The 25,381-nt window shown below is 41.1% G+C and overlaps 2 protein-coding genes across 3 annotated transcripts in view; one reads left to right on the forward strand and one right to left on the reverse strand.

The window, feature by feature from the left end:
• The first annotated feature begins 554 nt into the window (after positions 1–554).
• On the forward strand, positions 555–10,402 carry Ube2a (ubiquitin conjugating enzyme E2 A). The gene is made up of 6 exons (XM_050121891.1): positions 555–726; positions 882–962; positions 1,433–1,458; positions 7,934–8,023; positions 9,083–9,171; positions 9,471–10,402. Exons 1-6 carry the CDS (start codon positions 683–685, stop codon positions 9,597–9,599), a joined length of 459 nt encoding a protein of 152 aa, XP_049977848.1. The 5' UTR covers positions 555–682; the 3' UTR covers positions 9,600–10,402.
• A 1,365-nt stretch (positions 10,403–11,767) lies between these two features.
• Nkrf (NFKB repressing factor) overlaps positions 11,768–25,381 on the reverse strand; it is an 18,159-nt gene continuing 4,545 nt past the window's right edge. The window contains exons 2-4 of one of the 2 annotated variants that reach the window (XM_050121890.1): positions 24,260–24,393; positions 17,762–17,892; positions 11,768–16,613 (exon numbers count right to left, since the gene is read on the reverse strand). In XM_050121890.1, the coding sequence (XP_049977847.1) occupies positions 14,656–16,613; positions 17,762–17,876 (2,073 nt within the window). In that variant the 5' untranslated portion in view covers positions 17,877–17,892; positions 24,260–24,393 and the 3' untranslated portion in view covers positions 11,768–14,655. The remainder of the gene's footprint in view (positions 16,614–17,761; positions 17,893–24,259; positions 24,394–25,381) is intronic. The other variant, XM_050121889.1, reaches the window with a different exon arrangement.

A 25,381-nucleotide genomic window follows, 5' to 3' on the forward strand; every position in this document is an offset into this window, starting at 1 on the left:
GAGGAGGAGGAGGAGGAGGAGGAGGAGGAGGAGGAGGAGGAATCAGGGGAAGCCAGCAACAAAATAAGAAATAATTAAAGACTGGCATGGTGGTGCAGGTGCACTCTTGTAATCCCAACTTTTGGGAGGTGAAAGCAGAAGGGTCAGGAGTTCAAGGTCATCCTCAACTTCTCCGTGAGTTCGAGGTCAGCCTGGCCTACTGGTGGCCGTACCTCAAAAGAGAAAAAGAAAAAAACAAAGATTAAAAAAAAGTAAGTAAAGATAAAAAGAAAACTTCACAGGGTTCGTCTTCAAATCAGCAAGTGGAACCAGAGCGTTCCCCCGTTAAATCCCCGCGAGTTGAAGACTTCCATTTGCTCCCCAGGGTAGCCTTTCCCAGCGAACTGGGGGCGGGGGGGGGGCTCTCAGGCCGGATTTGAGTGACATAACAACTTTCGCCCCCCCGTCCCGCGTCTTGGTACGGCCCGTCCGGCGGAAGGTGTTCCACCCCCCCTCGCTTTCTCCTCAGGTTGGTTCAGCCCCCGTCTACTCAGGGGTGGTGCTTAGCCGGCGCCAGACCGACCCTCGGCTTCGGAGAGGCAGCGCTGTCCCTCTCGGCGCTCACCCGGCGGCTTCGGCTCCCACAGCTTCCTCAGGGAGCGCAGACCCTGGTTTATGCCCCAGCTCTGACCCCGCTAGAGACATGTCGACCCCGGCCCGGCGGCGCCTCATGAGGGACTTCAAGAGGTAACCCCCCAACCCCCGGCCGTCATGGAGAAGGCGGCTCGGGGGCTGCCGGCCGGGACACAGGGCGGATCCCGGAGCCGAGCGGCTCGGGGTGTGGTGATGGGGGGCCGGCGGCGAGTGGCGGCACTGAGGGGAGCCGCTGTGTGTTTCTGAAGGTTACAAGAGGACCCTCCGGCCGGAGTGAGCGGGGCTCCATCAGAGAACAACATAATGGTTTGGAACGCGGTCATTTTTGGGTGAGTCTGCGTCCCGGCCGCTGCTGAGGGCTGAGGGACCAGCGTCGGCCCCCTCGAAGAGCGGCGGAGGGGGGATGGGGGGGACAGGGGAAGGGAGTCGGGGTTGTTGGGGCCTAGGCGCCTCCCCGGAGCCTCTGCCTCGATTAGCTCCCTTCCCCGCCGCCGCCGGGGGGGGGGGGGGGGGGCGGATCTCTGTGAGTTCGAGGCCAGCCTGGTCAACAGAGGGAGCATTTGGGGTTCTAGGGGGGCGGGGTGGGGAGTGGTGGCGGCCGAGGCGGCGGCGGCCTGCGTTGCCTCCCGAACCCCGAGCGGCGCGCGAGGTGGCTTTTCGGGGTGCAGCCGGGAGGCAGGGACGCGAGCCCTTGACAGAGCCGCCGCCGCCTCCGCCGCCCCCGCAGCCCCGGGAGGAAGGGGAGCCTCTTGGCGGCCGCTGACTGGCGCTTGTTTGTTTTTCTTTCTCTGTGTTGCAGGCCCGAAGGGACCCCATTTGAGGATGGTAAGAGAGTTTCTCGCCCCACCTTTTAGGAGCCTACCCCGCCGGAGGGGGGAGGGGGGTCCCCTGTCATCAGCAACCGCTCCCCTCACCTCCCCCCCCTGCTTAACGACCCAGTCCTGCTCTGCTCTGCCTCGCCCCCTCTGCCTGCTAAAAAGGTCTGAGTGGAATCCAGTGTGTGGCGGCTCCAGGCGAGGCTTGTGCTTCCCCGGAACCGCACCGCAACCGTCGGGCCGGTTGAGACCTTCCAACTGGGTAAAAGTCGCTCCGTGAGAGCTGTGCCCCAGCGCGGGGGGTTGGAGCGGCGAGCCTGCCTGCTGAACCCCCACCCAGGTCAGGGAGCAGGAAGCCCGTCCACCAGAGACCATCTGCTCCCGTGTCCGCTCCCTGTCTGCTCCCTCGCAAGGGCAAGGATGGTGCTCAGCCGCGCTTAGTGTGCGCTTTCCGCTTAGTGTGCGCTTTCCGGGGGGCTGAATGGGTGCGGGGTCCTCTGAGGCGCAATTGCCTGCCTTTTCCACTCTGACATGGGAGGCTCACGGGCCCCGCTCCCTTACAGGTGCTCAGAAACGCCTCCTTTCAGTGTAAGATTGTTCCTTGGTTTTAAATTCATTTACAGGCGGGGTTTTCCTTAGGGTCCTCTGGTCAGGAATCTGACAGCAGCTTCAGAAGTGAGGTTTGCCTTACGTCCAGCCTACCTGAATACTGAGTTTGTAGCAAGAGGTGTATAACTTAAGCAATTTAGGTCTGACTTTTAAGCACACATACTAACTGCCCTTCAACACCTTTGTTTTTGAATGTTGCCGTGGTGCCCTATGCCTTTAATTCCTGCATCTGGAAGGCAGAGGAGGTAGAGGCAGGTAGATCTCTGTCAACCCGAGACTAGTCTAGCTTACATAGACTCAGGCCAGCCAGGGGTACATAATGAAACCTTGTCTCAAAAAAGAAAGCAATAAAGAAAATAAGCCTTTCTGTTTGGCATAGTTAGATTGCTGTGCAGTTGAAATACTATAACAAGTTCTTGAAAACGCTTCACTTACTCCACTCCCATTGGTCATCTCTTGAATGTCTGCCTATACCACAATATCTCAATCATAATTGACAGTGATAGAGTTTTATAGGCAGACGTGTGTGTGTGTGTGTGTGTGTGTGTGTGTGTGTGTGTGGTGTTTTGGGTCTTTTAAGGTTTAAGTCATTTAAAGAATGATTAAAACTATTAGAATTCACGAAATTCTTTAGTGTTTGGGGTGCTTAATCTTTCTGTAATTTTTTTCCTCAATGACTTATCTTTCTTTAGTTTAAAGTTTAAAGGTGACAACAAAAACATTCATTTTTTTTCCAAGACTGAGTTTCTCTACATAGTCCTGGCTGTCCTGGAACTCTCTGTAGACCAGGCTGGCCTCGAACTCAGAGATCCACCTGCCTCTTCCTCCCGAGTGCTGGGGCAAAAGGTGTGTACTACCATTGCCTGGCCCAATCCATTTCTAAAACTACTTCATATATACGTTGCTGAGTCAGAAAACTTACTGTGAAGTAAGTTAAGATCAGCCATTCTCTAATTTGTCTCAAATACTCAGATACCCTTCAAAAACTGTGGCTAGTCAACCAGAATACTTTAGCTTTCTCTCTACCTCACTGACGAGATAACTGCTGTTGCTGTTCCATGCTGCACTAAAAAGAAAGAAATGATGCAGGAGAGAGTGATTCTAGGGCACACTACTTTGGTGAATTTAATATAAGGGCTAGCCAGGCTTCTCTACTAGACTGGTATTATTTTGTTTGTTTGCTTGTTGTTTTGAGAAAAGGTTTCTCTGTGTAACTCTGGCATCTTGGAACTGTAGACCAGGCTGGCCTCGAACTCACAGAATGCTGGGATCAAATGCTGTGCCACCACCACCTGACTGGTGCTACTTCTTTATATGTAAGCTTTATGTGTAGACCAGTGGTTCTCAACCTTCCTAATGCTTCGAGCCTTTAATACAGTTAGTTCCTCATGTAGTAGTGACCCCAACCATAAAATTATTTTTATTGCTACTTTGTAACTTTTTGCTGTTATGAATTATAATGTAAATATCTGTATTTTCTGATGCTCTTAGGTGACCCCTGTGAAAGGGTCATTTGATTCCCTCCAAAATGGGCCATGACCCACAGGTTGAGAACCAGTGGTGTAGTGGGATTTATTTTCATTGCCTCCCCTCATTTTCCTCAGACTATTTTATCCTAGGCACAGCTTATTAATAGCACATCATTTTGCTAGAGGCAGGCTACTTCAAATTTAAAGGGTGCTCCTGATGTTTAAAGTAGTGTAAATTGAAAAGATACTGTGGAATCCATTATCTACCTTGACTGCTGCCTTTGACATTACTGCCTTTGTTTTTGATGGTGTACAACTGTCTGTAACTTGGCATTGCTGAAAGGAGTTAAGCTAAAAGACAGTGCCCATCTCTGACTCTGTTGAACACTTTAGGATATATGCATGCTTCTTCTGGTGTTTAGAATTCTGACTGGCGAAAACAAATTCTGACCATTTTTTTATTACTCTTAATTACATTTGGAGACTTTATAACTAGGGAAGAGATTCAATAGAGATAAGTGACAGCTGATTTGCTGTGTCCAATGTGTTTTCAAATTAAAAGCCCTCACACAACTCTTGTTTATTCCTTGATAGAGGTTTCTGAATCAGGTCCTAGTTAAAAAGAGGAAATTCTGAGAAAAGGAATTTTTAAAGGCAGTTTTCTTTAGCTTCACATATTTAAGAAGAGATGAATATGTTCTGGAAACTTATTCTACCAGAATATTGTTAAGGAAAACTTTGTTGAAATATCTTTATATATAAGCTAAATACAAAAGTTATGGGATATATTCTTTATCAGGTCCAAAATTATTGAGATAATTGCAGTTGCTTTTTAACGTTTATGTGACCTTAAGAATTTGAGTGTGTATATCGTTTTAAAATAGGTATCTCTTTTTTTTGAGATGGGGTTTCTCTATGTAATAGCCTTAGCTATCCTGGAACTCACTTTGTAGACCAAGCTGGCCTCCAACTCACAGAGATCCACCTGCCTCTGCCTCCTGAGTGCTGAGATTAAAGGTGTGCACCACCACTGCCTGACTAAAAGGTATCTCTTAAAGTCCACTAAGAGTAATAAAGAATTTTCTTTTAGTCATCATCAAAAAGATTTTAAGTACATGTAATTTTCCTCCAGGCTCCTAAGTTAGTAGTCAAATGACAAGAAACGAGCAGAAAAGTTTTTAGACAATAGCATTTGCTTTTTTCTTTATTCCCTCCCTCCCTCTCTCCTTCTTTCCTTCCGTCTTCCCCCTCCCCCATATGTAATTTGCTTTTTGTTTTGTCTTGTTTGTTGTTTTTTGAGACAGGGTCTCAAATATATCACCTTAAATTAAATATATGATTGAGGATGACCAGAGGAACCTAAGAAGTTCCTGATTCTCTTGCCTCCCTCTCCCAGGTGCTAGGATTAGAGGTGTTTGTGCCACATAGGCCATCAGGCCTGACTCTTTGAATTTTCAAAAACATTGAATCTGTTATGTAATTCAACCATGTCAGTCTTTATTGTGAAATACTAGACATTTAACACATATATTTTTTTCTGGCCTCCATGTTTATTTGTGTTGGTACTTAAAAATGGTTTGGCCTCTTCAGAAAGATGAAAAAAATCAGAAAAATCAGTGAAGATTGTATACAGTGATGAGGTCTAATCTTTCATTATGTTGAAGGCCTAGCCTTCTGAAGGTGAGCTCTGGTGTGAAATTGTTTAATAGCCTATGATTTTTTTTCATTGCATTAAATTTGTTTACATCTCATGAATTGCAATTGAGGGTTCCACTGAAGAGGCTCTGCTTATTTAATGTAATTGAAAGGAATGTTGCCTTTTAAATGTATACATTGTATAAGATTTGGGTAAGTCAATTTATGAATCAAGTTAACATAAATAAGTTGTTTCACTTATAAAGGTATCTAAAGCTTTTACAAAGATTGGATTCACTGCCTCTTGTTCTTCTTTCAGACCACAGTTAGGCTTTCAGACCACAGTTAGGCTGAAGGCTCTAGCCAAGGAATTTGAACCGGCTGCATATATAATCAACCTATGAATATATGTGTTTGCTCTGTGACAGGAAATTAGTGCTACTTAATAATTGAATTTACTTATGTGTTTCTGACTGGTAGTAAAGTTCAGAGTTTGGATTTTTCTCTCATTCAGCCAGGTCTAGATATGTGAGGCAGAATTACAGGTAAAGTAATTGTTATACACATTTGCTACATTTAAGCCTCACAACAGTGTTGCAGTAGATACTATTAGCCTTCTTTTGCACATGAAAAACTTGGTTTAGTCAAATACAGCACCAACAATATATGTATGTGTTTTATCATATGTCTGTGTAGCATGTGTGTGCCTATTGCCCTTAAAGGCTAGAAAATGACATGGGATCTCCTGAGCTTTCATGTGTGTGTTGGGAACCTAGCCCTGAGCTTGTTCTCTTAAACCCATTGTGCTGTTTCTTTCCTGCCTTTGGGTATCACACTTAATGATGGTTTAGTTTAGTTCAGGGTAGCTGGGGTCTCTGTGTGCTATTTAGCCAGTCCAGTTTTGCCTGGTGGTGGTGGCGCATACCTTTAATCCCAGCAATCCAGGCAGAGGCAGATGAGTCTATGAGTTCAAGGCCAGCCTGGTCTGTTTAGGGAGTTCAGGGCAGCCAGGACTACACAGAGAGACCCTTTCTCAAACAATAAGAACCTAAAGGAAATTTATAAGCATGAAGTATGCCTATTCCTTACTGTTTTGTTCCCCCTTAAGCTTCTTTATATAGTATCTACATATGGCCTTCAAAAAGAAAACAGTTTCCAGAGTGACAGTAGTTTGGGGAATGTACTTTTTTAGGGGTTTTTGAGACAGGGTTTCTCTGTAGCTTTAGAGCCTGTGCTGGAACTCACTCTGTAGACCAGGCTGGCCTCGAACTCACAGATCCACCTGTCTCTGCCTCTAGAGCCCTGAGATTAAAGGCATGCACTACCACCGCCCAGCTGGGGAATGTACTTTTGCAATTACATTTTATTTACTTCTATTTTTATGGTGCTGTGGATGTAACCAAGGGCCTGGACTGAGCTAAACAAAATGCTCTTATTGAGCTACACGCTCAGTGTCATATTTCCACTTAAAAAAGCAATTCCTTCCTTCCTTCCTTCCTTCCTTCCTTCCTTCCTTCCTTCCTTCCTTCCTTCCTTCCTTGCCCCTCTCCCTCCCTCCCTCCCTCCCTCCCTCCCTCCCTCCCTCCCTCCCTCCCTCCCTCCCTCCCTCCCTCCCTCCCTCCCGTGTATGAGGACTTTGTAGCATTTTTCTTTTTAAATTTAGTTTTTGTATGGTTGTGGGTACACATGTGGAAATCACAGGACAACTTGGTAGAAGTCACTTCTCTCACCTCATGCATTCTGGTAATCAAACACAAGTTGTCAGGCTTAGTGGCAAATGCCATTACCTATTTAGCCATCTTGCCAAGCCCCCATATTGTATTTTAAATTATTCTAGAATTTTGTGACACATTCATAGCAAGATCAGGTTGGTAGTAGAAAATCAAATTTTTGATATTGTTATGTGTCAGATATAGCAGTAGAAAGATAGTATTCTCTTTTCTTAAGTAGGAATAAAGCTATTAATGACAGTCAACAGGAAATACATTGCTAGTTCTAAAGGAATTAATAGTTAAGTTATACTCTAAAGTGTAGGCTACTTTTGTTATTCTCTCCACTAGTGTGAATGATTGCATTGATATTTTAGTGGAGTATTTTGAGTCAAACGTGAGGGTTTTGATAGGCACTGCAAAGTTTGTTCTGGCTTAAATTCAATTAAATTTTCATTATAATCATTATTACATGAAAAGAAACCAATGAACATTTTTCTGTGTTCCATTTTATTTGTTAATTATGGATTTGCATTTCTAGCAATGCTTTTGGAACCTTTTTGTCCTAGTATACTAGGGACTACTAGAGAAATTTAAGGTAATGCCTGATTGCCATAGGCCTTTGAGGCTTTGCGGGGGTTCTGGAGGTTAAAACTAGGGCCCCCTGTATAGTAGGCAAGTGCTCTCGTACTAAACTGTATCTCTAATCCTAAGTTCTTTTTAGTCTAAAGGAGGAAGGTCAAATTTGGGGCTCAGTACCTTATCATTTGAAGGATATGTTCAAAGTGCATAGTGACTATCATACAGCAAACAGCAATTTTGTTTATGGTGACTGTCTTTTAATTTTGGAGAATAATGGGAAAATAGCTAAAACACCTTTCGGTGGTGGTTCTTAGAATAGTTCCTTGAGATGTGTTTCTTAACTAGTCTCTTCTCTATACTATATCCCTGTCCTTATGTTATTTCACTTAATGATTAAAAATATTCAAAAAGCATTAAAAACAAAGTACATGTGAAAAAAAGTGATAAATAAGATTTCCTATTCCCCCTTTTTTAACTACAGGAACATTTAAACTTACAATTGAATTTACTGAAGAATATCCGAATAAGCCACCTACTGTTAGATTTGTCTCTAAGATGTTCCATCCTAATGGCAAGTATTTTATTTTATTCTTTTTTTTTTTTTTGAGACAGGGTTTTCTCTGTGTAGCCCTGGCTGTCCTGGAACTCACTCTGTAGACCAGGCTGGCCTCAAACTCACAGAAATCCACCTGCCTCTGCTTCCTAAGTGATGGGATTAAAGATGTGCACTACCAGTGCCTGTTTTTTGTTTGTTTGTTTTGTTGTTTTGTTTTTTATGGCAGATATTTTAAACATGTTCTTGTAAGGTCCTACAATGCTTTTTACGGTGGTAATTCCAAATGCTGTTGCTTATGTGAAGTACAAGTATTTTGCTGTCTCTGGAAATTGGAATTCATGTTCTTTTACTGTATTGATCTATAGTCCTAGAAATGCAAGAGGATGGTACCATCCTTTGCTTGGAGACTTAACAGTTTGCTGGCTTTATAATCTTTGTTATTTACTTACTAAACAAAAATAAGAATGCTTTGGGGGGCAGGGGCTCCTGTTTAATGATAGGCCAAATTACGGTAACCGTGTATTTTGTAATTCTCTTCACTAGCACTCAGAAAGGTATTTTTCAACTTCAGGTGCAAATCAGAATTACTATGAAACATTTTCAATACTCAGACCCACCAAACACCAGAGTCTGTTAAAGGATCTGACACTGTTTGTTGGAAAAGTGCTGCTACTTGTCTACAGGATTGTCTTTTACTTTTTTTCTAATAATATTTTTTCATGGTGTTAAGACTTTATGCCAAAATAAAACTTTGTGAATGTTAAGCTGCTACAAATAGGATATATAATTTTCAGATTTGATGGGCTGAACTTCCCACAATTCTATGGAAGATAACCTGCTAGGAAATATGTGTGACATTCTGAACAGGATAGTTTCTTCAGAATAAGCACTGCCCTCCAGTTTTATACCATGTTATTTTCTGATTACTTTATTTCCCTAGTAATGATTATGACACCTTTTTAGACAGTTAACTAGAAAACTTTAAACTCCAAAAGCATTCTTGAGCATTTTTGTCTTGAATATGCTTAAACTTTAGTAGTCTTATGTTTAACATACCTACTTCTGTGTTCTTAGTCTACGCAGATGGTAGTATATGTCTGGATATACTTCAGAACCGTTGGAGTCCAACTTATGATGTGTCTTCCATTTTAACATCCATACAGGTGATTTTTTTTCCTTTAATGTGATTATAATCTTTGATGCTTTTACATTAGTGATTATTTTGACCTTTTAAATTTTGGGATCAAGATTATTGTATAAGGGAGCAGACCATTAAAATACAAGTCTTCAGGAAATATGTGTATGTGCATGTGTATTTGCCTGAACTAGTTGCAGTTACTTTAAGTTAGTATGTGGAAGATGGAAAAATTAACTATTATTTGGGACAGTCATTGATAAAATAGCTGCTCTCAACAATTTGTCTTGTTGCATTAGGGAACTGATATTTCTCTTTTCTCTGTAGTCTCTATTGGATGAACCTAATCCCAATAGTCCAGCCAACAGCCAGGCTGCCCAGCTGTACCAGGAGAACAAGCGGGAATATGAAAAGCGTGTTTCTGCAATAGTAGAACAAAGCTGGCGTGACTGTTGACTCAGGGTAGAACAAACGAAGAGGCTGGCCATAAGAAAAATGTATATTGATGAATTCATCTGCTTCCTATTCCTAATTCATTACATTTACTTTATTAAAAACAAAATAGCTGTTGTGCTGTTTCTGTCTTCCCTTGCCAAGTTTTTCTTCCCCTTTCTGTCCTCCTGTGGAGCATCAGAGATTCCATTTGAAGTCCAATGTACTGTACCTGGGTTACTTGCAAACATTACTACTGCATATGTCCCTTTGTTGTATCTCATTTCCATCCTCCAGCCTCTAAGCAGTTATCAGGTTACTGTACTTTTTATACTAAGCTTTTAAGAGAAACTGTTGTGTATACCCGTGACCAGGATGTTATTTGTAACTAAATGATTGCTGCTGTGTTTCATCCTGGCCAGTTTTCCTTGTGTTCAATTTGGCAAAGAATGTATTTAGGATATGACCTAAAGAAAACAGGAATGCATCATGTAAACATCTTAAAGGGGAAGGAAAACGGAAAGATTCTATACTCATTGTAAAGCAATATGAATTACAAGATGGCACTATTGGTAGCAAGGACTAAAGGACCTAGCTAACAAATGGAAGCAACTTTAATAACTGACACAGTCCACTTTTTGTAAGATAATCATTGTGCAAATGCATTCATTATGTTTCAGAAACCGGGCCTTTGGAGCTTTGTGCTTTTTAAAGAGGTGTGAGAACAGGACTAGAAGCTATTGTTTTTAAGTTGGGAACCAGAAGATCCTCAAATCTTTTTAAAGGAACAGTATTGCCCTAAATAAACTTTTCTTTTTATGACTCAAGGAAGTGAGCCTATCTCTTGCAAACTTTTCTCATTTAAATCCTGAGTTATTGCTGCATGCTTTCAGTGTTTTGAGAACGTTATTGCCCATATCTGCAATTTTCCTTTGGATATTTACACTTTTAAATATACAGTATGGGGCAAGGCTTGTAAATGTTTTGTCTAATATATTTTAATTGTTAATCTTTTATGCATTTATAGCACTTCTAACTTTGCACAAGTAACCCATGTAAAAACTGTACATTTTCAAAAGTTGTAAATAAAAAATAACCTTAAAATTTAGTTCACACTTTTATTAACTTTTTTTTAGGGATATCCTATCTACTTATCTTCCCTTTTAAAAATAAGTACAACAAAAGCAAAATGCTTTCTGGAAATAGACAGCCAGTACTATTAGCAAACCTTTTTTTAACTTTTCAGTCACAGAGTTAATGCTTTTCAAACATTTTAACATAAATTCAGTGTACATTATAGGCAATGAACAAAGAATGAAATGATGATAGGTTTTCTTACTAGTATGCTCAGTGACTAAGCTCTAACTTGTTTATCTTGACAATCCACCTCTTAAAAAACCTCTAGCTTAGTGGGACATGTTTATAATAGGCCTAATTCCAGCATCTGAGAGGCAGAGGCAGATGGATCTCTTGACTTTGAATGCAACTTGGTGTACAGAGCAAGTTTCAGGCGAGGCAGTTACATAATGAAACTCCACCTCAAAGAAAATAATAGGGAGGTAGGGGACAGATGGAGAGACAGCTCAGTTAAGAATGCTTGCTCTTTTTCCAGAGGATCCTGTTTCAGTTCCCAGGACCCACACTGGGTTGCTCAAAACTGTTGTAACTCCTGTACTTAGGGAAATCCGATGCCCTCTTCAGGCCTCCATGAGTACTGCACTCAAGATGGTGCACAAAGATACACCCAGGCAGGCATACAACACACGCATAAAATGCTTAAATTCTGTGTAAGTTTGTGAGGGTAGGTATCCTCTGACATCACGTTGAAATGCAAGTGAGCTCTTCTCTGAGGAGCAACTAGTCTCATTTTAAAGAGAAAATGACAGTAACATGCTGTGTCTTATTAGTAGTTGGAAGGAAAAGATGCATGCACCTCAGTCATCTTTGAAGGGTACTTAGACCTCACTGTGGGGGAGTTCAATCTGCCATGTAAATTGCATTGTTCCACTTAGGACTAACGTCCTCAAATACACTTAATATTTCCCTTTCAAGTCCATTTCTGTTTCAAAGTGAACCCCATTAATTTTTTTATTTGGTGTTTGAATTAACTTTTTTCACCCTGTTTTGGCTGGGCACCTTAAATATGGATAATACTGCTATTTGAAACATTTAGCATGAGACTGGGAACAGGCTGATTTAGTAATATTTTATTTTGTACATCTCCTGAGAAACACCATCATCAATTTCTCATGGGATAATCCTTTTACAACCTTAAGAACGAAGCTGACATAGACATAGCCAAAGCTACCTAGACACTCATTGGAACATTTTATACAAATTACCCTTTTTTCTTCTTTACAATTTTTAACAAAGCCTTCCTTGTCCACATGTAATTACAAGAAAGTTAAAACATATTTTCAAGGTGCCTTTCTGAGACTCAAACTTTCAATTTTGTACCTGCTTATGTGGGGAAGGGGGTATGCTGAAGAACCAAAGCTGTAATTAGAGTCCTTTATTTAGGACCCGCTGCAAGGGTTACTCATAGCAAAGTAAACACACTGAATACTACTAAAAAATGCACCCAGTGGGGTGATATTTCCACTCACTTTTGCGATGGGGGGGGGGGGTAGGTGTTAAAGAGTGGCTCTGTGAGCACAAGCACATATGCATATACAGTTTTCAGGTTACATTTAATACAAATAAGACTTGGAAGCACTCATAGTCTGTCAAGTTTTATAGCAAAGTTCCTGAGCTAAAAATGACTTCTATTTCTAAGAGAAGGAAAATGCAAGGACCAAATAAAAGGAAAACTGGAAACTGGAACAGCAAGGTTGTCAGCAGCTTATTCCTGTCAACCTGATTTTTCCACATCAATACTAAAGCTGCTCTATCTACCAAGTTATCCGGTCCACCAAAATCAGGAACCCAATTCCTATATACTTAACCCAATTATCACAGAGCCTCAAGTGTAACTAATCTGTTCCATTAGGCTTTTATAAACAAATCTGATTTCATACCACTCCTCCAAGGCAACAAAAATCATCTTGGAGTAAAACATAAAGAGACAAGCAAACCAAGTTTTCACATCTCATACTCTCTAAAAACCATCTCTTGTCATCCAGAAAAACCAAAGACACAGTGTTCTAACTACCTGAACCATAACTTTCCAAGATGGGAGTGAATTTTGCAGGTAAAAAAATAGTTATAATCACAAAATCTATGAAAGTTCTACCCTAGTTCTGTTTCTACTAAAGTATTACACACCAAAATAAAATGTACATCTCTTCTACCAAACGAATAAAGTATATACACTATGGAAAAGAGTGCAAAGCAGATGCTGTCCTGTGCTAGCCAATGCAGGTGCGTGGAAGGAAAGAGGTCCATATATAAAAGGTAATCTATATTTTTAAATACACATTTTACTCTATCTGCTTAGTATAAAGTAGAAAAAGGAGTAGGAAAGCAAAATGGAATTTACTATGCATTGTGGTGTGGACCAGTTACAAACCAAACATGAACCCTGCATATGGGGGTTGAAGAGCTGGCTTAGAGGTTAAGAGCACACACTGTTCTTCCAGAGGACCAGAGTTCAGTTCCCAGCACCCATGGCAGGAGGCTGACAAGTGCCTATATTGTCAGCCCCATCTGACACCTGTCCTCCATGGGCATATGCATTCACATGCATATAACTCCCTCCCACACACATTATAAAAAAATAAATCTTTTTTCAAAGGACACTACAAACAACCTAGGAGTCCTTACCATCACTTCTCTGGAGTTAACTATCAATATTGTAATATTCATTTCTTTTATTGCTAGGTATTACTTGATTCATTGAGATACAATAAAACCACATAAAAGTAAACAGCCAAAGATTTGATAAGTCAGAATGCTGGCATACAAGAAAACAAAACCACAAAGCAAACAAAAACCAGGACGAGTGACAGATTCTTCTCCTATTTGCTAAATCATTACATTTATCCATGTGTGCTGTGACTGAACTATTCTGTGCAACCATCACTTCCTTTGTCCAAAGACCCAAAGTGTTGCTACTAGGTTGCTCTCCAGAAAGAAGCACACCACCATTTTGAGGAAGCATACACTAACTCTTTTATTTTTATACATTTTTACATTCCAGAAATAAGCGAAAATAGCAGTTTTAAGTATGTTACAAAGTTGGCTTTGGGGCATAATAAGCTGTTTGAGAGAGGGACCAGCCAACTGACCTTTTCATCAAAGCACCAATGTACCAATCTTCAGTCTTTTACCAGGCCCTACCACAGCTGTGGTTGCCTTGGATGTGACGCACAGACCGTGTGAAAGCTACAATGGAGAGTTGCTCTGAGTCTCTCTGCAAGGCACCAAGAACAAACAATTCAAGCTTCCTTTCTTCTGATTGAATCAAGGCTTTTTGGAAACTTTGTGACATCTCTCTCAAGTAGTGCTCTCTCAGCAGGAAGACTAGAATTTGTTAAAAGTCATATAGCACAAGATACAGTAAATCACTTCCAATATCCTGGAAATCACAGGGTAGAAGTTATAAATAAACAAACACTAAAATTACTTTTAAGAAAGTTTTACATCATTTAGTTGATAAAGACATTTACATGTACAGCACAATTTATTGTTAAACGTTCTATAATTGGCTTCACACAAAGATGAAAATTGCTAGTACAAATTGACCTGACATTTTAAGTAAATCTGGAATTAGCTGTAGCTTAGAGTCAGCATTTACTTTACATGTTGTTACAGATTGCTGTGCTATGCCCTTTATAATGTGAATTATTTTCCTCAGGGTGAAATTGCACTTAGATGGGTGTTTTTGCTTGTACAAACTACTAAAATCTGAGGGACGGGGCAATGTGAAAGACACAAACAGTAACTGCACAATATCATCTGCTGGGGTAAGCTAATACGAGTGGACAGAATTCGCCAAGTTCCAAACCTAATAAAGCACTACATGAAACAAACAAGGTGAAACATCTTAAGAATGAATATTCTTCAACCAGATTATGTAGTTTTTTTTTTTTTTAAATTTGATCTGCCTCACATGGTATTTACAAGATAACTTAGTAAAAACTTAATTTGCTTGGGGCATGACAAGCTCATAATGCCCCACTTGGCCTTCCTGTTTGAGTTGATCTAGGAGGTCTTCCTTCCGCCGTTTTCTACCTACCACCAGGTACCTATCATGGCCCACCCCATGAGACTTACTCTTCAGGCCATACTTCTGAGCAATCTGATGTATTTGCTTCCGTTCGTCATTAGTCAGCTCTGTGGAGAAGGTCAAATCTGAGTGGCTCTCAGAGCGGGCATAGTTTCTGATGATCTGTTCTATATCTCTCTTAGCGATTTTATTGACCCTCTCTACATCTAGTCCAAGTCCTTCTCGCTTGTGCTGCTCTTTGACTGAGATAGGCTCCCTTATGCCATCACCAGATTTACCCAAGCCACCACCCGTCCAACCCATTTTTCGCAGCAGTTGATTTCCTATGTTATCTTCTTTGATTTGCTGTTTGTAAGCTTCTTCTGCTGAGCGGCCCTGAATTTCGTTTCTTGAAATCACATCTTCAACAGTCCCTTTCTTCAGGTTGTTAATGACAGTTGGCTGGGTCTTTTTGAGGGTTTTCACAGCTTCTCCAGCAGCTTCATATTTGACACTTTTCTTCACCCCAATTGCTTCTGCAATGACTTCACTTTCCAGAATCACCTTGCATTTCCAGCGGAGGCCTGTCATCCTCTCATAGACATATTCAACTGTCATTCGGTTAAACTGAGCTGTATCGTTCAGGGTGCACACAGGATTGGAAGAATTCTCATAAACTACAACATCTTTTATATCTTTCTTCTTTCCTGATCCCTTGGGTGACGAGCCCGAGTGGCACTGGGAACTTTTGACAGATGGGTAAGTGGGTTGTGTTTTTTGAAGAACCTTCAAAGCTTCGTCAGCAGCTGCATGTTTGCTTGTTTTCTTGGTTCCAAAACCTTCAGCTAAGCAGTGATCCTGTAGGAATACTTGACACCGCCATGTGCGATTTGGCATCATCTCATATTTGTACTCAATTGACATTTTATTGAATGAGGCAGAATTGTTAAGGATGCCAATAGCATCGTTTGCATTTTCTGTAATGACAAAATTGGTCCAATGTTTGGCAGAACTATTAAAAATAAGCTGCCCTGAAGCATTCTTTCCCAGTACTACCAGGTCTTCTGGTGGCTTTAGAGCCGGGGGAAATTCATATGAAAGCATGCCAATCTGACATACTACAAGGTCCTCTCCAATGATGTGCTTGAATTTCCGCCGGACAACTCTAACCTCAATCCGCTTCTGTAAGAGTTTTACAGCTAGCTCAGTAGCTCGATCCCTGGACCCATTCTTGCTCCCTGCATAACCTGTAGTTAGATAGATATTTTGGCATCTAACTTCACAAGCATAGCCGTCTGTGAGAAGTTTTTTATTTTTGGGGATGTCAGCAGGAGGAATTTCTTTTAAAGGAGCATATATATACTCAGGATTTGTCTTACATGCCTGGATGCAACGAGTTAGCATGTAGGTATAATTAATTTTATCAGATCCAGAAGTCATCTCTGGATTAGAAAGGTTCTTCCAGATAGTTGCTGTTAACTTTTCAATAAAATACTGTTTTTCAGCAACCACTGACTCAGGATACATCTGTGAAGGAGAAGGCTCTGGAGGTGGCTGACAGTTTGCCAGCTGGGATGTGCTGCTTGGGGCAGGGTTCCTCCTGTCAAAATACATGTTGGTTGTTACAGGCTGCTCTTTTGTGAAAATAAATCCTGATGAATTACAATACTGAGAATTCCCATCTTGCATATTGAAAGAGTCTTGAGTATAATCTTGGTAGAAGTTTCTTGGCATGCTGACAAAATGTGTTCGTCCATTTACCTCTTTTGTTTGAGGGCCATAAGGATCTTCCTGTCTTTCAGCTTTTGAACTACTAGCTACAAAATGTACAGGCTCAAAACGAGGTCTCACATGGAATTTGGAACCAGCTTGCTTTTTAGGAGGATTTTGACCTATAGAATGAGTGAAATTTACAATTCATTAAAATGGGAATATTTCAAAAGAACCCAGCAGGAAAATAGCACCAACCGTATTATCTGAAGCGGCACAGTTGGTACAAGGTCTGTCCCAATCACTTGGGTGAAGGGATTCATGTCACCATAAAGACTCTACCACAAGGGGTGACGCTCCCTTACCCTCCATGCATTAGGGAAGACTCTGAATAGGAAACAGCTCATCAAATCAAGTATGCAGGCTGCTGCCGTGCAGGACTAGCAGAGGAGATTACAAGTGAGCCAAAGCACAAGTGAAGGGAACTCTTCCCCTATACTGGAAGGACGTGCTAGAACAATCTCTTATCACCTGTGTGCAAAGGGTACCAGAACTACAGATGACTCTAAGGCAACAGAAATGATGGATAACCAGATGCATTTACTAAATGTTTCTCTTTTGTTTCAGAGGTGAGTGGCTATGATAGTGCTTTACCTGGTTGTAACTGTAGTATCAAAATTAGTTTTCAACCAAAACCTTAGCTCTGACTTGTCCTGTACAAAAGGCTTTATTTACCTTTATTTCTAGAAGTGATAACAACTGGAACTAATGATAAGTGGAGGACACCACAGTGAAGTCACAGAGACCTACTCTAAGACTATACCAGAAACTAGTGCTTTTTCCCGACAGCACTCCCCAGTAGAAAGCTGGTCCGTCCAGACCTGTCCAAGAACATCTAATTGCTCAGATAATCTCAGAATGAGACTCTTCTTTTTAGAAGAAGGTTCCATGGCATAGACTTCGAGGATATAGCATTACAGTGGGACTTCTGCACTTTCGGTTCTTTTTAGCATACTCGAAAATTGTATGTAAGTTAGAAGTCATTTATCTGGGTCAGACATGGAGTCAAACACTTTTAATCCTAGCACTTGGGAGGCAGAGGCAGGTGGATATCTGTGAACTTGAGGCCATCCTACTCTACCAAGTGAGTTCCAGGACAACCAGGGCTACACAGAGAGACTCGGTCTCAAAAGCAAAATTTTAAAAAAACATTTATCTTTGCATAGCATCCAGTGCTACCAGTGTTATTTGAAGCCACATGCTACACTCATATCATTTTAAGAAGCCACACGTCTTCAAATCCCACCTCCCAGAAACAAGTTATACTCACCATCGTAGGCTGAAAGGTAGCGCTTTTGACCTCTGGAAGGTCTGGGCAGCATCAGATCGTATGACGGCATCTCCCCAATATCAATACCTTCGGCCATCTGAAGAATTTTTTCCATCAAGCGTGGGCTGTATCTATAAATAAATATAATCTACGATTAAAACAAGGCATGGAGCTACTTTTTATAAATGCTTTTAAATGGGATGGTCTTTTATCCCACAGGACTTATCAGCAGGGTATTTTTGTTATGAAAACCAAGGATCAGACCTAAAATATTTACTTGTAGAATGAGAAGTTAAGTTACTCATCAGGCATCAAGAGCAAGGTTTTCTGCATAAAATATACAAACATAGGGGCTGAAGAGATGGTTTATCAGTTAAGAGCACTGGATGCTCTTCCAGAGGATCCAGGTTTGATTCCTAGCACCCACGTGACCATTTACAACTGTCTGTAGTTCCCATTCCAGAGTATACAACACTGTCATCTGGCCTCTGTGGGCAACAGGCACGCATGTTGTGCACAGACATATAAGTAGGCAAGAACACAGATATAATTTCTAGCCAAAACCTTATTTTTAACATGTGAATGGAAAACACAAGTATACACTCATGATTTTTCTCTTTCATATATGTATTACAATTTATATAAATTATAACATAAATGTAAATAATTGTTTACATAAATGCCAACAATTACATTTATATGCTTATAAAAATACTGAGTGTTAAAGGACAGCTGGTAGCTAACATCCAAATTGTAGCTTCTATCACTTCTTATGAAAAGGAATCATGTTCCTCAGAGAAATGCATGCTTCCAAGTCTGGGGCAGGAAATATCTAGGAAGAGCCTGGGAGAACTTGGGCCTACAAACGAAGAAGCAGTCAAAGGTCACAGGAATTGTGCCAAATGGACTCAGAAGCCAATCAGAATAAACTCTTGGCAATATGAGCCAATTTGAGTGTCAATAATAGGAACAATAGCTAGCATGAATTAAAATATATCAAATATGTTTAAAATCTATTAGTTCATAATACTTACAAACCCATTATTGGTCACTTTTGGTGGATGGAAGGAATCAACGCATTATTCTCTAAACAAGTAAATATTAAAGGGAGGAAGCAAGCATTTGTCCTATAATTTAATGGTTAAACTATATCTTTTTAAAAATATTTATTTAGTTATTTATTATGTATACAATATTCTTTCTGCGTCTATGCCTGAAGGCCAGAAGAGGGCACAGATGGTTGTGAGCCACCATGTGGTTGCTGGGAATTGAACTCAGGACCTTTGGAAGAGCAGGCAATGCTCTTAACCACTGAGCCATCTCTCCAGCCCCCAGTTAAACTATATCTTAAGCAAAGGGTCACCACAGAAAAATCTCTTCAAGATTTAGTTTCAGTTCTGTGTATTCATGGAGGAAGTGTGCACACATGAGTACAGGATGCCATGGGAGATGCCATGAGCTCTTAGAACCAGAATCACAGATGTGAGCTGCCTGATGCATGATGGGAACCTGACTCCACTCCTCTCCAAAATCAATACCAACACCATCTCTCCAGCTCCAAGAAAATCATTTGCAGAAGCATTACAGCTAGCCAAGAAAAACATGAGAGCCCATTATCACTCTGCAAGGCACAAGAAATCTACTGGTGAAGTATAGACAGGGAAGAATCTAGAAATGGACTCCTATAAAGAATTCAAAACTGGTAGTGGACAAAAGTCCAAATTCAATCCCACAGAGGAAGAGTCTCTGCAACAACTGAGCACCTATATGTAAAAACCAGGCAGGTGCCGAGCGGTGGTGGCGCATGCTTTTAATCCCAGCACTCGGGAGGCAGAGGCAGGTGGATCTCTGTGAGTTCGAGACCAGCCTGGTCTACAAGAGCTAGTTCCAGGACAGGCTCCAAAACCACAGAGAAACCCTGTCTCGAAAAACAAAAACAACAACAACAACAACAAAAAAAAAAAAAAACAGGCAGGTAAACCTAAGCCTCAGTTTACAAAAGCAAAAAGTGTATAACTATGGAATTGTCATTTAAAAAAGTAGGAGAAAACCTTCAGGTTCTAGGCTATGCAAGCAGTTCTTAGAATAGACACTAGAAGCATGATCTATAAAAACAGAAGTGTGGGCTGGAGAGCTAGCTCAGCAGTTAAGAGCATTTGCTCTTATAGAGGACCCAGGTTCAATTCACAGCACCCACGTGGCAGCTAACAACTGTCCATAACTTCAGAACTTCCAGGATGCACACGACATAGACACACTTGAAAGCTAAACATGCATACACAGAAAATAAATAAATCTTTACAAAGGAAAACAAGGGTAAAATGAACCCAATCATAATTAAAATCTTATCCTCTTAAAAGACTGCAAAAACAAAACAAAATAAAACAAAACAAAATCTATAGACTGGGAGAAAATGCTTGTGTACCACGCACTTGACAAGAACTTGTGAGCCCCAAAGCCAAGACGAATAACAGATTCAAATCCCTAGCACCTCCGTAAAAGCTGGGCATAGTCACGAACTCCTGCATTGAGGTACAGAGACAGGTGGATACCACAGCTGGTTAGCCAGCCAACGTAGCCTAAATGGTGAGCTCTAGGTTCAGTGACACACCCTGTCTCCAAAAAAAAAAAAAAGGCTAAAGAACAACTAAGGAAGACACAACATCCTACTCTTGCTTCTGCGGTGCATTCACCTTTCACCTGCACACATGAATGTGTATATATATATATATATACACATACACAGACACACAGAAACAAAGACACACACACATATATAGACAGATTGCTAATGAACACACAGAAGGATGTTCAACACCATCAATCACCAGGGAAATACAATTGAAAGACACCACTGACCTATCAAAATGACCAAAATAAAACAGTGATGATGCCAAATGCTGGCAAGAAAGCAGAGAAACTGGATCTCTCAGATACTGCTGGTGAGATCATAAAATGATACCGTTACTCTAGAAAACAATTTGGCAGTTTCTAATAAAACTAAACATTGAGCTGGAGAGATGGCTCAGAGGTTAAGAGCACTGGCTGCTCTTCCTAGGGGACCTGAGTTCAATTCCCAGCAACCACACGGTGGCTCACAACCATCTGTAATGAGATCTGGTGCCCTTTTCTGGAATGCAGGCAGAACAGTGTGTACATAATAAATAAATAAATCTTTAAAAAAAACTTAAACATTAACTATCACATGACACAGCAATTGTACTCTTGGGCAAGTATCCCGAAGAAATGAAAACTTAACATTCATATAAACACTTGTATATGAATACTCACAACAGCTTAGGTCTAACTATAATAAGCCCAGATAGCTTTCAAAGGTGAATGGCTACAACTCTTGTACGAAAACACCAGGAAAACTACATAGCAACAGAGAGAAACAAACCACAGATACAGGTCACAGTGAGGCTGGGGGTGCAAATTATTTTAAAAGAACAATAGGCAGGATCTTTGTGGGATTGGGAATGTTAAGGGTCTTCTTTAAAAACATCTTACAATTGTTTCACAGCACACACCATGGTGCCTGCCACATGTGGCTGACAGGGAACAACTCTGGAGTCATTCTCTCCTTCCCCTTTCACGTGAGATCCAGCGGGCAAACTCAGGGCATCAGGCTTACATGGCAAACACCCTTACCCACCGACCCATCTCACCTGCCCAGAAATATTAAATATATTGACCACAGTGATGGATTAGAGAACCCTGTCGTTTTCGGGTGTGATGGATTAAAAAAAAAAAAAACCCTGCAATTTTGGGGCGCTGCTCAGCGGTAGACTGCTTATCTAGCATGCATGAGGATCTAGGTTCTCGAAATGACAAGTTGGACTCCCCACACGTGAAGAAGTACTATGTAGAATAGCTTTCCCCATGCGCAGATAAGGGTAAGTAGAAGCAGTTCCTCTCGGTGTTCCAGTACTGACGGAGCTGCTGTGCTAACGGCTGTCTGAGGAAGAGCACGGTAGAGTACTACCCGCTGTGTGTGCTTTATTCCATTCATTTGTTGTGCCTGCAGGGAGCTGCACTTGTGCCACATTATGCCCGTGGAGGTCAGAGATCACCTGTGAGAACTGGGTCTTTCCTTCCACTTTGGGAGCCCTGGGGATCAAACTCAAGTTGTCGGGCTTAGTGGCAAATGCCTGAGGCATCTCCCCACCCTTGGAAGTTTCTTTTTTTTTAAAAAAAAAATAATAATTTATTTATTTATTCATTATGGATACAATAGTCTGTCTGTGTGTATCCCTGCAGACCAGAAGAGGGCACCAGACCTCATTACAGATGGTTGTGAACCACCATGTGGTTGCCGGGAATTGAACTCAGGACCTTTGGAAGAGCAGGCAATGCTCTTAACCTCTGAGCCATCTCTCCAGCCCCCCTTGGAAGTTTCTTGTCATTGTTTCCATCTTTCTGTTCTGAGATGGCCTCAATATACAACTCACATGTACCTCAGGCTAGCCTCCCATCCCAACATCAGGTGGCATGACTTAAAAACATTTATTCATTACTTTAAAAAATTATGTATCTGAGTGTTTTGCCTACATCTACGTCTCTGTACTGTGTGTGTGCCTGGTGCCCATAAAGGCCAGAGAGGGTGTCCAATCCCCTGGAACTGGAGTTATAGTTTGTGAGCTGCTGTATGGGTGCCAGGAACTGAACCCAGGTCCTCTTAAAGAGCAGACAGTGCTTTTAACCACTGATCCATCTCTCCAGTCCAAAGTTAACAGCTTTTAAAACCACTAATTTCACATTTGCAAAAACTGGTGGTACAACCAAGTCACCTGCCTTGGGTCCAGTCCAAATTCTCTAGCCCTTCCATCGGAGCCCGACTCTGAATATGCTGTGCACATGAAGGATATACCTAGGGCTCCCTCCAGTCACATTCGCTTGTCTCTCAAGTTTCTTCCAGCTTCGGTAATTACTGTACCTATTTATTGCTCCCTATTCATTACAATTGCTACAGAATTCACCATCTCCCAGAGGCTATAAAAATAAACTCTTGCGTAGGTTGCCAACATAGCCAGATTCTGTCCTTTATACAAAAGAATACAAAAGAAGCCCAGCAAGCTTAAATAAGAACAGAAAGGCTATCATGTTATCTAGTGCTTGACTAGTCAAAATACGATGCAAAAATTTTAGAGTCTTTAAAAAGATCACTAGAATTCTATTTCTATTCCCAAATACCCATCCAAGGATAAAGGTCAAGTTATTGCAATCTCCCTTGGTGATTTTTTCATAATGCACTGAAAATGATACCTTTAACTCTAAAGAAACCCAACCAAGAAAAGCTTCACATCTCAACCAGTGATAACTTCAGTATCATTTAAGGGGTTACCTTATGTTCTTTTTGTTTGTTTGCTTTCTATGCCCTCCCATTGCTCATTCTTTATGTTGTTACCACATCTATTCTATTTTGGGCTTACCAAGCTGAAAACTGAAGTCACAGACTTGAGGCGCAGATTCTACCACTAACCTATATTACCCAGTCCATTTGGGATTTGATGGCTACATAATGTTCTGTATTATGGAATATGGTGTAACATAACATTAAGGCAAGTCAAGAATAATTTTTAAATGCATGCATATTACATATTTATATGTGCATTAGATCACATGTTTGGCTGTAAATACTTTCTTTAACTCACCTACCATGTCTAGCATATTATTGAAAGATGATTTATAATGGGCAATAAACTTTTCTTCATAGATATCACAGTCTTGGTCACAAGACAGTTGCATCTATGTGCACAGTTACAAGAGAAACATACATCATTAAACACAATGGCACCTGAAATTTAGGAAATATTCAATAACAGATGCTTATAAGATTTTTTGCAAATATATTAAATAGTTCTACTAAATCTAAATTAAAATGCTGAGATTAGAAACTTAAAAGCCAGATGTAGAGGCACATGACTTACTATTATTGTTATTATTTTATGTGTCTGAGTGTTTCGTCTGTCTGTATGTATGTGTACCACATGCATGCCTGGTACCTGAGAAAATGGTAAACCTCCATGTGGGTAATGGGAATCAAACCTGGGTCCTCTGAAACAACAGCATGTGTTCTTAACCAGAGTCAACTCTCCAGTTAAACACAACACTCCAGAGGCAGAGGCTGAGTCAGGAAGTGGTGGTGCACGTCTTTAAACCCTGCACTCAGGAGACAGAGGCAGGTGAATCTCTGTGAATTTGAGGACAGCCTCATCTACAGAGGTCTGAGACAGCCAAGGCTATACAGGGAATCCCTGTCTAAACAAACAACAACAAAAAATACAACAAAAAAGAGGCAGAGGCAGGTGGATCTCTATGAGCTCAAGGTCACCCTGGTCTACAAAGTGAGTTCCAGAACAGCTAGGGCTACACAGTGAAACCCTGTCTCAGGGGAAAAAAGAAGAAAGAAAAAAGAAAAGGAAGGAAGGAAAGAAAAGAAAGAGAAATAAAAATTAGGGCTTCAAAACACAAAATGTGACATTCAAAACTACTTACAAGATGCTTAATGTTGGGCTGGAAACATGGCTCAGTGGTAAGAGCACTGGCTGCTCTTCCAGAGGTGGTGAGTTCAATTCCCAGCAACCACATGGTGGCTCACAACCATCTGTAATGAGATCTGGTGCCCTCTTCTGGTGCGTGGGCATACATGGAGGCAGAATGTTGTATACATAATAAACAAACAAATAAACAAACAAATAAACAAACAAATCTTTTTTAAAAAGATGCTTAATATTTCAAGTTAATAATATATGTATAGACTATAGGTGAAATTTTCAAAAAACCCCACTCCGCTTTCCTTAGTGACTTGTGTATCGATGTGTAAAGTTAAATTTCACAATATATATCTAACTGGAATCTGCTTTCCAAACGCTTCAGAATGCATCAAGGAAAAGAAGTCAAAGTAGCTAAGCTAATTTCATGTCATTTCTCTATTAATAGGTTAACACAAACAAGCAAGCCAGGGTTTGTATGCCAGAACTGCCTCTAAATCCTATGGATTAGGACTGGAAAACTGAATATGCCAGGGAATCTGGACATTGTGCCTTCTTCTTATTTATTTGTTTGTTTGTTTTTTGAGACAGGGTTTCTCTGTAGCTTTGGAGCCTGTCCTGGAACTAGCTCTTGTAGACCAGGCTGGTCTCAAACTCGCAGAGATCCGCCTGCCTCTGCCTCCCAAGTGCTGGGATTAAAGGCCACCACCGCCTGGCTGACTTGTGCCTTCATAAATGGCTGTGGGTGGATCTCGGTGGTACCGTTTTTAGCTAACAGGCATGAGACCATAAATTCTACCACTCAGTCCTGCAAAACAAATACAGTAGTAAACACACTAGCTATAATGTGTAAGTAAAAGCTGCACAGACACCCTGGGCCTTGATATGCATGATTACTTAAGTGTCATATATGTAGCTGATCAAAGGTTTGCATTAGCCACAAGACTAATGGTTTGAACTGCTTTAGAAATTTCTCAGAGGCCGGGTGATGGTGGCGCACGCCTTTAATCCCAGCACTCGGGAGGCAGAGGCAGGCGGATCTCTGTGAGTTCAAGACCAGCCTGGTCTACAGAGCTAGTTCCAGGACAGGCTCCAAAGCCACAGAGAAACCCTGTCTCGAAAAACC

This window comes from Alexandromys fortis, unplaced genomic scaffold (assembly GCF_014885135.2).
Source record: "Alexandromys fortis isolate MF-2015 unplaced genomic scaffold, M_Fortis_MF-2015_v1.1 scaffold_189, whole genome shotgun sequence".
Classification (NCBI taxonomy): Eukaryota; Metazoa; Chordata; class Mammalia; order Rodentia; family Cricetidae; genus Alexandromys; species Alexandromys fortis.

Bases quoted from the DNA above. Each gene is read 5' to 3' on its own strand.
- Ube2a (XM_050121891.1), top strand. From the start codon at position 683: ATGTCGACCCCGGCCCGGCGGCGCCTCATGAGGGACTTCAAGAG. The intron at 727-881 runs GTAACCCCCCAA...GTGTTTCTGAAG, and splicing joins CTCATGAGGGACTTCAAGAG to GTTACAAGAGGACCCTCCGG. The intron at 8,024-9,082 runs GCAAGTATTTTA...CTGTGTTCTTAG, and splicing joins TAAGATGTTCCATCCTAATG to TCTACGCAGATGGTAGTATA.